This window comes from Ictalurus furcatus, chromosome 19, assembly GCF_023375685.1.
Source record: "Ictalurus furcatus strain D&B chromosome 19, Billie_1.0, whole genome shotgun sequence".
Lineage (NCBI taxonomy): Eukaryota > Metazoa > Chordata > Actinopteri > Siluriformes > Ictaluridae > Ictalurus > Ictalurus furcatus.
Window position 1 is genome coordinate 23,610,772 of NC_071273.1, and position 10,270 is coordinate 23,621,041.

Consider the following 10,270-nt stretch of genomic DNA (forward strand, 5'->3'; position numbering starts at 1 on the left):
CTTTCTCTAATTTCTATTGAGATTCCAGCTCTTTCAGGTGAGTCAGATCATTTGACTCAGCTCATCAATAGCATTCGACTCCTTTAGCTCCAAAACGACTCGTTGCCGTCCTTTTCTAAACCGGAAGACGTTTGCGGTATTTTCGCAACGTGATTGTTCTTCTTTATCAACCAACTATGGCTGAAATGGCTTCCTTAAACATTACTTTGCGTTCAGAGCACTTTTGAGCGAGTCGGATCATTTCACCAATAAAGCTCGACTCTTTCATCTCCCAAACGATTCACTGCCATTTTTTTTTTCTAAGGTGGATGAAGTTTGTGATCTTTTCACCAAGTGATTGATCTTCTTTAGCTAATTATGGGTGGAACTGTTTAATTAAACCTTGCTCCACTTTATATTATCCACTGAAATTCATAAAAAATCAAATCTATTAAATAAAGCTCCCAATAATAATGAGCATTAATTAAAAGCATGATTTAAATATTTTTGTTATATTATCCATCCAGCTTCTATACCGCTTATCCTTCAGGATCACTGGGAACCTGGAGCCTATCCCAGGGAGCACCGGGCACAAGGCGGGGTACACGTTGAACGGGGTGCCAATCCATCACAGGGCACAATGACATACACACTCACACACCCATTCATACACTTGGACTTGGACAATCAGCCTACCATGCATGTCTTTGGACTGGGGGAGGAAACCGGAGTACCCGGAGGAAACCCCCACTAAGCCACCGTGCGCCCTGTTATAATATAACAGAATGGAAATGTACAACAAACTGAATCTGCATTGTAGCGAACAAGATTTATAGAAATTAATTTATTTATAAATGACCTCATTTCATAACGGATGGCGGTTTTACGCACTGAAATTATACAAATAAATAACAACTAAGGCAAAGTATGACAAAAGTACCGACTTCACTGAACTGATAAACATTAAAATGGCAGCGTTTCAGATACAGCACGTGTTTCAGGAATTGTTCCATAAACCAGAGCTTACAAATAATGGGGTCCTTCCTATTTTCCCCAGGGTCCTATATTCCCCAGCACGCAGGACCCTTTGTCACGTGTTCGTTATGTTCCCCAGTTCAATATTCTGTTAACACACATTAAGTAAACTTTTCAAAAAGCTTTTATGTAGTCAGGACTCATTTAACCTTTTAGCTTTAAACGCCGAGGAGCATAGGACCCTGGGAACATAGATACGCTCCCGTTTTCACCTAAGGAAGCTATGAACTTTCCATGATTCCATCCATTTATTTAGTTCCCTCAAGTCTAGGCCTATTATATTGAGAGCCATATGACAGTGCTGGGGAACAGAAAACCTCTGACGAGTTCCCATAATAACCCGTCTCATGTTAAGCGAATGTTCTCTATGGGAACTAATTTTTTTTTTAGCTTCCCATAGAGTCCTCAAACCTGGAAACGAGTTAGCATTTTAGCCCTTCCGGTTCCATCGTCCTGAAGTCAACGGGTCGTCTGATTGGGTTTTTGGTTAAACGCCTGAAATAAGGTCTGTGGTTAACACAAGCTCGAGATATTTTCACGTTTAACTCTACGACGTAAAATACACCAGTAATACCACACTCGTGATTTAAAAACAAAAACAAAAACAAATAATAATAAAAAAAACTTTTACGTGTCTTGAAAAAGCCGGCTGCTAACAAGTGGTTAATGGGACTACAGAAGGTGTCGGGAACGTTAAACGTCATCACGCCGGACAGGAAAACTCATCTACTACTCACGCTCTTGCAAACTATTCCAACTCAAACTTCCCAACTTGTACATTTATCAGTTTATGGTATTTTCCAATCGTAGTGTTTTTTTCCCAATTGTAATGCTGTGTTCTTTTGCGAAGATTATGTTGATGAATGAAACGTGTACGAATTCTAAACTTTTGTTGACGCTTATTTTCTCCAATAATCCAAAATCCAATGGAAAAATCCTACGGGCTTTTTGTCGAGGGAACCGGGGTGATGCTAACTTCCGGGTTGTCCGACAAAAATACGTCATCCCTGCAGCACTCGTGCTATCACGTGCTATATAGAGCTGGGGAGCATAGGACCCTGGGAACTGGGGAACACAGGAGCCTTTGTCATGTGTTTATTACGTGCCATAGAAATCTTGGGAACATAGGACCCTGGGAACGTAGAGACGCTCCCCAAATGATTTGGCACGTCAGAAGGTCTGAAACAGAATGTAAACTGAGTAAAAAAAAAAAAAGCACTAAATAAAGTGTAGCTTAAGCGAGGCAAATTGCAAAATCACAGTGAGAGGTTAAAGAGTCTTCTCTGAGGAAAAGCCCGCCATGCCAATATCGCACGCTTTTCTCTCGTCTGGTCCTATTAAATCTCTTTCCTGTTCTTCGTCTGGTTCTTCTTCCTCGTCCCCGTCTTCCTCCTCGCCTTCGTCTTCGTGAGCGGCCCCTCTGCCTGTCTTTGGGCCTTTGCAGATTTTCAGGTGGCGTGTCAGATGGTATTTCGTAAGGAAGCCCTTGTTGCATTTTTCACAGATGAAGTCCCTTTTCCCGTCGTGGGAGTTCAGGTGCTTTTTTAAGTGATCGGTTTTGAGGAACTGCTTGTCGCACTTCGGGCAGGTGATCTGTCGGTCGCTGCAGAAAAGAAAAAAACCCCGCCCCCCAAAAACAACAAACAGACACAGGAGGTTAAAGAGATGCGATATCTGTACAATGCTGGACTGGCCACACCCACGAGAGACAAATAAACAATCAAACAAGACATAAAAATGTACGCGTCCCTTACAGCGAGTGCGAGTACATGTGCTGCTTGAGATCCTGTTTCCTGTTGAACGTCTTGTCACAGTGGTCACACTTGATGTTCTTGGTCGGCGTGTGAATCACCATGTGAGACGCTACGTGGGCTTTCTGGGTGAAGGACTTTCCACACACACTGCACCGGAAGTTCTTCTGACCTTTAGAACGAGGGTAGATCAAATCGTCACACGTCACCGAACGGACAAACGCCATCCATTTCTAAGATCAGGCTTAACGGAGTCGGTCGGGGGCGCCAAAACTTTTTTAGCAGCATGCAAGCGATGTAGACGGCGGCACCGTAACGTCATGCCGTGCTAAATACTAATTCGGCATAAAAATAAATAAATGAAAGAGACAAAAACCACGTTTTTGAATCCTCAGCAGATGTTCTACGGAAGCTTCTAGACTCTAGAAGGCACAAAAATGAGGCGGAGTAAGGAATAAAAACACAATTCCGTTATGGAACGTCAATCAACACCTTCTTCTGACCAAACAGAACAAGTTCTGGGACTGATCTGGTACCTGTGTGGATTCTCAGATGCATCCTCAGGTTACTCGGGTCGCTGAAGGCTTTGCTGCAGTAGCTGCACTTGTGTGGCCTCACGCCCATGTGACCCATGAAGTGCACGTTGAGTTTGGTGGAGGTCGTGAACGCTCGCGAGCACATGCTGCATTTAAACTTCCTCTCTCTGCCGTGACGCTGACCGCTTCCACTGCTGGACTGACAGTCACCCTGAGACTGGCACTGCCACGGCGGAGACGAGGTGGTACTGGGGGCCTCGCTGGCCAGCTTCTCCTGGGGGTGGACGCCGTGAGTGGGGTCTTCCTGGGAGGGGCTGTGGCTGTGGGCGTGGCTGCTGAGGTGAGATTTGAAGTCGGAGAAGGAGGCGCATTCTTTTCCACAGTGGCAGATTTGACCCTCTGGGACGCGGGGTACGCCTGCAAGATGGGTTACAGAAACAGCGTTATCCAGTAGCTCTACTAGTCAGGATCCTCTGTATTAAAACTGGTCGTGCTCTCTGGGTGGGAGGGGCACAATGTCTCGAATTCGTGGGAGAGCGTGAGAGATCAGTACGCCGTCTTACCCAGCAGTCTGCTGTATTCCCTGCTGTAATAGAACAACAGCTCGTGCTCGGGGAGGATCTCTCTGGACGTACAGAAGAACAGCTTCCCGTTATCAATATACGCCACCAGATTCTGCTCCTGTGTCGTCCTGCGGCGGGCGGGGGGGGGGGGGGGCAAAAAAAAACCAAAACAACGCCCACCAAAAAACCAAAAAAAACCCCAAAATGATTTAAGTGAAAAGCCTCCGGGAGTACTGACGTAATATTTATTAAGACCTCTGATCATGGTACCTTGCTTTTCTCACAAACATCATCCAGTTGCATTCGTTTTCGTCGGTCGTGACTATACAGAACTCCAAGATGTCGTTGTGGAACATCTGAAAATCAGAAACGTAAAGGTATGAAACTACACTCATAACTACAGCCATGACATTAAAACCTCCTGGCTAATATTGTGTAGGTCCACCCAAGTCCCCTCAAGACTTCTGAAGGTGTTCTGTGGTTATCTGGCAACGTTAAGACGTTCGAAGCAGATCCTTTACGTCGTGATTCCTCAGACCAGGCCACCTTCTTCCACTGCTCCGTTAATTTATTTAACGGTTATACATTTCCCCCAGCAAAAGACTGACCTTCCAGATTTGAGGCGTGTCTTTATCAGTCCAGTCTGAGAGCTCGACGCTGCTGCAGTGCTGTCCAACCATTGGGCCGAAGCAGGTCCTGGTGGGAATCGTCTCCCGTACAAACACACCTGAGGAGATCGTGGTACATGTTGGTAATGTTAGATGCCACACTCAAACTATAAGAACACACCATGCTGTATAGAAATGTTTCTTTTTTCGAATAAAGTTTGTCGTGTCTACACTGACCGTTGGGCTCGTCAGTTACAGACACACGGAGGCACAGCGGGCGGGGCAAAGAGAGGCGGGCTCTGGTCTGAATGGGCGTGTCCGGGATAAATGTGACCGGTCCGTGTTCGGGACAGTCGGAGGTGTAAGAGCGCTCACATAAAGTGCACCCTGAACACACGTTCATTACAGGAAAACATTAACGATGAATTATAAGATTCACGCTACGTGAGGTGTTGACCAAAACGTTTATGAATCATTGTTATTGTTTAACTTACAAATCGTGAAAGCAGTGGTCATGTTCTCCTTGTTTGCGCTGGCGTTCTCCAGATGTAGGGTGGAGTTGACCAGGACGAGACTGTTATCCGGCCCGAGCGAGACCTCGGCGGTGATCGGGGACACGTTTACGGGCTCCAGCACCATGCCTGAGCTGTGCAGCGATACAGATTCGAGCTGAGTCTGCGGCGCCATGGCCCCGGTGAGCACCACACTGACTACGCCCGAGCTCAGCTCACCGTTAGAGTGCAGAGCTTCGCTCAGGGTTCCTGGAGCTCCGGTTCCTGAGCTGCTCCCTACACGTCCACTCATGTGCTCCTGCTCCATCACCACGGGCAGCTCCAGTCCGGGGCCGTGAAGAGCCATGACGCCTCCCTCCAGGCTCTCGTGGGGTTGATTCCTGCTGCCGAGAGGCTGCTGCGCGTCCGCCGTCACTACCACGCCGTCCATGGTGGCTAGCTCTTCCCCCATCCCGTCAGGAGACATGGGGCTGTTCACACGCGACTCCATCGCCAGTCCAGTCGCGTCTAGCTGCACCTCATGAGCGCCGCCCTGGTGGAGGTCGGCCTGCCGTGAATCTATGGACACCAGGCCTTGTTCTAAATGTCCGCCTGGGCCGCTGTAAGGGTCGAGGGATGAAGGGTTGTTGTTGGGCACGGACAGAGCAGCGTCCATGTTGAGGCTGCTGGGGTGGATGTACTGCGGCGGAGGACGATCGGCCAAATACGACAAAATACCTACAGGGGCCCAAAAACAACAAACAAGAAAACCCCAAGGTCAGAATCTTTTTTTTCCCACTTTGTTTCTGTCTATTTAATATTTGCTTGTTACCTTTAGGGCTGGGCGATATCACAGGTTTATATTAATGCACTCGTTTTAATAGGCTGGCTGCGCTCTTTTGGGTGGGAGGAGCATACTCTCTCTCTCTCTCTCTCTCACCTGTCAATCAGTGTCAGTGACTCTATCCAATCGTGGGCATCTGTGAGCTCGTGTATGTGGAGGGCAGATTTCCTGCTTTCCTATCTATTCGAAAACATGCATCTGACGCTGCATATTTCTCGGAGGAAGCGCGTTTTATCCTCGTATGATAGGTGGGAGCTGCCCAAGACCAAATTGTGAAGAAAAAAAACGAAACAAACTCATTTCACGGACGTTCGACAATATTAAACTGAACTGTGAATGGATAAAAATACAACACGTCGTAACTGCGGGCGCGTTTCTGTTGTGTCAGATGAAACAAACCGCTGTCGGGACGTGCTGCTATAGGAAAACGATCAACGTCGGGGTGGTAATAGTAAAGTGCTTCGGAAAGTTTTGGCACCTCCAGGAAAATTCCTCGCAACGTCTTTAATTCATTCCAAACAAAAAAAAATAAATAATGTTGGAGTTAAGCGATCTAGAAAGAAAGAAATCCCGTTCCGTTCGAACGTCACGGAGCGACCGTTGCCGTGACGATAAAAGCGTTCGGTCTCGTTTGCATCGTCCTGGTGTAGAACTTTGGCGTAAACAGTTTGGAAGTTTCTCCGTGAGTTACTCGTTCAAAAGAATTTCTCGTTTAAAAACAAAAATGAAATCATACAGCTTTAAAACAAGATTATTTTTAAACGTGATACGGTTTTTGCTTTCGTTGGATATCGTGATATCTATCGTGTATCGTAGTACAGTATCACGATGTGATATTCTTCGTATCGTATCGCTTCACCGTTAGTCTGAAACGAGGTCATATAACGTCTCTGGAGTTCCTTACCCGGGAGGATGTGTCTGAAATAGCTGCTCTCCAGGTGAGGGTACGGAGGAGGAGGCAGGGTGTAGTTCCTCTCCGGAAGGCCACACATGACTCCTCGGTCTCCTAACGGCCCCATGGGTAACATCAGGGACAGCGCCGAGGGCAGCGGCCCGAGAGACGGCCCGAGGCTCGGTATGGCGACCGGCATTCCTGCCAAAGGAGCAGAGAGAGAGAAAGTGCATCAGGACTTTTTATAATCTAACAGCATACAACGGTGCAAATCCTTTATATTCCTAATCTGTTTACTCTTACAGTCACGTTATAACGCTTCTTATAACACGTTAAGTCAGGAATAAAACGCTCGCTGTGCTGCTGTTATAGGAAAAGAATCATTTTCTCATATATTCTTTAACCAGTCATACATTGTATCCGTTTATCGTTCGTGAAACAAGTATACGTTACACATTAGAGTAGCTATAAACAGTCGTCCCCCGTCTCCAGCCTCTCTCCTTTCTTTTAACTCGGCTTCGGCGTGCTAACTGACAGGAAGTCCGCTGCGTCACTGATTATTTTCCTCTAACAGCACGACACACAGAGAGTGGGTTTTTTTAAAAAAAAGTCAAATTCCTTGCATTATGACTCAAGCGCTCGAACCTGGAGTGGCGATGGGGTTGTGGCTGTGAGTGGGCGAGGTAGGAAGGCCCAGGTGACCGGCGCTGACCGAGGGCACGCTGAGCTGGTCCATGCCCACCGGACTGAGGTTCATGTCGTTCATGCTGAGCAGAAACGAGACGTCTGTGACACACGAAAGGAAAACTCCAACCAGAACGGCTGGCATATTAATCTTGAAGATAAGGTATGTTTATTGTCACTGAACAAGTACAGTGGTGGATGTACGGTAGATGCAGATCAGAGTAAAGGGACAGTATACGGTATACACCACCGGTCAAAAGTTTGTGGACACTCGACTGAAATGTTTCTCATGATGTTAAAAGCCTTTTGATCTGAAGGCGTGTGATTAAACGTGTGAATTCGGTGTCGTAGACGAAAATATCATCGTTCCGACGTCTTCATTTCTTTCATTAGAAAACGAACATTTTATTTACAAAGAAATATTTGTTTAAACGGACGACTCGGAGAGAAATATTTCCGAAAAGCGGCCGATAAGAGTCCGGCGTCGGTGTGAACTCCTTTAATACTGTTTAAAAAGCATCTCAGGGAAATTCCTCAAGAAATCGCTCGAGAAAACGCCAAGAGTACATTTCTGGAAATTCTAGGCGAAAAGCGCGTCTACTTTGAAGATGATAAAATACGAAATTATTTTGATTTATTTTGGATTTTTTTTTTCATCACAACATAATTCCCATCGTTCCATTTGTGTTACTCCAGAGTTTTGATGACTTTATTATTATTTTAAGATGTGGGAAAATAAAAATAAAGAATGAGCGTGTGTAAACTTTTGAGCGGTAATGCACAATAATGGATGCAAATAACGACTCGTTCAAATGGACTTTTTTTTTTTTTTTTTTTTTTAAATTCCAAAAAATCGATTCAGATAAAGTCCAGTAAAAATAAAGAAAGTACAATGAGGTAGAAATAACAAATGAGTGATAACGTACAAAAGTGCATGTGCAGAAGAAATCTGTAGCCATATTCGCAGTTAAATCGTGGAAAGATATCAAATAAATAAATAAATAAATAAATAATCATGTGTGCACAGGTGTAAATGTAAGCGCAGTATTTATTTTTCTCGAGTAAACCTTTCGTCGACGTATCATGTCGGCTGTTTCGTGTTCCTATCCACAATGCCATTCCTGTTAGATAGGGTGTCATCCGTACGTGAAGAGAGCAGCGCGATGCAGCGGCGCTTTAATGCTTTAGTCTGTCCGGCGGTCGCTCCGACATCTCCACTCCTCCGACGCTGGATTTCTCATTCATATGACGGCTGCAGTCACGGAGCGAGCGAGAAAAGAAGCTCTTGCGCCGTTATTTATTTACTTTCTTTACAGCAAACCTCGATCGTTATAAACGTGCCCGCTATAACGACGTCCTCCTGCGACACCATTGCGTCACACGATGAAAATATAAATATTCCGGATATAAGATAATACGATATAAATACATATTGGATGTGTTTTCCGGGTGGAGTTTTGCGTCGACGTTATTCTTTAATTGTACTTTACGAGTTTGTAGCGAAGGATCCGCAGCCAAGGTCCTCACAAACAGTGTTAGTGCTGGGTCCATGTTTTTGAGACATGGGGTGGCAAAAGGGGGCCACAAGGGGTGCATAAGGGGCGTCAAGACTTATTTTAAGGTTGGCCACGCTTTTGAGAACAATTTATAGTCAATCAACATACACAGCATGGTACAAACACACAAATCCTGAACATCTCTCAGCAATAATACCTCGCATTAACATTGGAAACATTTTAAACATGTAAACGAATTCAATTTCAGCAGAACAGCAATGCTTACCTGAAAGTTTGTTGTCACTTATGGCACTGCGAGGTCTAGCTACATTTTTGCAACTAAAAAAGAAATATTTCTTCAGTCAATAAATTTAATTCAGCTCTATATTACACAGAAATATCCAAACATGCATGTAGGATGAATGCACTGGATTTCCTTTAATCATACAATCTATACAGCTTGTCTTAAACTCAGCACAATTCATTAAATTCCTGTGCATATTATTAACGCATTTGCAACACCAACCGCTTTTTAAATATACTTACAATGAGATCTAAAATTTGGACAAATTTGTTAAGAGAGAGAGAAAAAAACAATAATCAGAAGAAAACAATAACATGGCTCAAAGGTAAGCGAGACTCAAGGAGGGGCGAAAGAGTAGCCGTTTTTCAAAATAAAAGACCTAAATGAAACGTTCAACGGCAATTACTGACTGAAAAGAGGATGCCACTTTTATTTTTAATACCGGATATTTACACAGCCTGCATACGGGAAGTGAACCGGAAGTGAACGAATACGCTAGCTTAAAAAAAAACCTGCTGTGTAATCTTGCCTCCACTGCCACTGTAAAGAGAAGTTTAATAAAAATAAATACAAATAAATAAATAAATAAAAATGCCGGATTATTTAGGAACCGAGCAGCGCAAAGTCAAAGAGGAGGAAAAGGATGACGGGCCAATTCGAGGTATATTCTTTATTTAAACAAAAAAAGTACAAAATTAGCATTTTATGTAGCTAGCATTTCCCGATGCATTGCTAACATACATATAAGCGCTTTGTAACCATAGTTATCATTCTCTATTTCTTTTTATTCCGATATAAAAATGTAAGTATAATTCTAAATGATCATATAGGTATGAAAGAATGACTAATATTTGATTGTTATTAGGTAACGAGTACAACGAGTGCATTCGATTAGGGAGCATTGGGTGCAAAAGTTTGTGCCCCCCGTGCGTTTCCGAATGGAAAAGTGTACATTATTTTAGACCATATTTACAAACGTGTTCAATTTATTACCTGGCCCACATTCAAAATATCGCAGCAACTGAGGTCCTCTTTATTATCGAGATGGAAATTTACACCCCCACTTAAAAGCAAAACAACAACCCAA

The 10,270-nt window shown here is 44.3% G+C and overlaps 2 protein-coding genes across 3 annotated transcripts in view; one reads left to right on the forward strand and one right to left on the reverse strand.

Moving 5' to 3' along the window:
- Positions 1-804: 804 nt before the first annotated feature.
- On the reverse strand, positions 805-9,656 carry prdm4 (PR domain containing 4). 2 transcript variants are annotated; one of them, XM_053650123.1, is made up of 12 exons: positions 9,426-9,656; positions 9,166-9,218; positions 7,345-7,466; positions 6,712-6,900; positions 4,967-5,701; positions 4,710-4,859; positions 4,473-4,591; positions 4,135-4,220; positions 3,865-3,992; positions 3,302-3,718; positions 2,769-2,937; positions 805-2,617 (listed from the first exon to the last, which is right to left on the reverse strand). In XM_053650123.1, the coding sequence occupies exons 3-12, from the start codon at positions 7,463-7,465 to the stop codon at positions 2,284-2,286; spliced, it is 2,448 nt and encodes an 815-aa protein (XP_053506098.1). In that variant the 5' UTR covers position 7,466; positions 9,166-9,218; positions 9,426-9,656; the 3' UTR covers positions 805-2,283. The 2 variants fall into 2 exon arrangements, with proteins under 2 accessions (XP_053506098.1, XP_053506097.1); XM_053650122.1 differs by lacking the exons at positions 9,166-9,218; positions 9,426-9,656 and having other exon boundaries at positions 7,345-7,693.
- psmc2 (proteasome 26S subunit, ATPase 2) overlaps positions 9,655-10,270 on the forward strand; it is a 6,434-nt gene continuing 5,818 nt past the window's right edge. Inside the window, exon 1 of the mRNA XM_053650126.1 lies at positions 9,655-9,844. Within this exon, the coding sequence (XP_053506101.1) occupies positions 9,775-9,844 (70 nt within the window). The 5' untranslated portion in view covers positions 9,655-9,774. The remainder of the gene's footprint in view (positions 9,845-10,270) is intronic.

What these genes read in the sequence shown, in the direction of transcription:
- prdm4 (XM_053650122.1), bottom strand. Translation starts at nt 7,528, where the DNA reads ATGCCAGCCGTTCTGGTTGGAGTTTTCCTTTCGTGTGTCACAGACGTC. An exon ending in GACCACTGCTTTCACGATTT is followed by an intron (nt 4,860 to 4,966) that starts GTAAGTTAAACA and finishes ACGTGTGTTCAG; the next exon opens with GGTGCACTTTATGTGAGCGC. An exon ending in GGAATACAGCAGACTGCTGG is followed by an intron (nt 3,719 to 3,864) that starts GTAAGACGGCGT and finishes CCCATCTTGCAG; the next exon opens with GCGTACCCCGCGTCCCAGAG.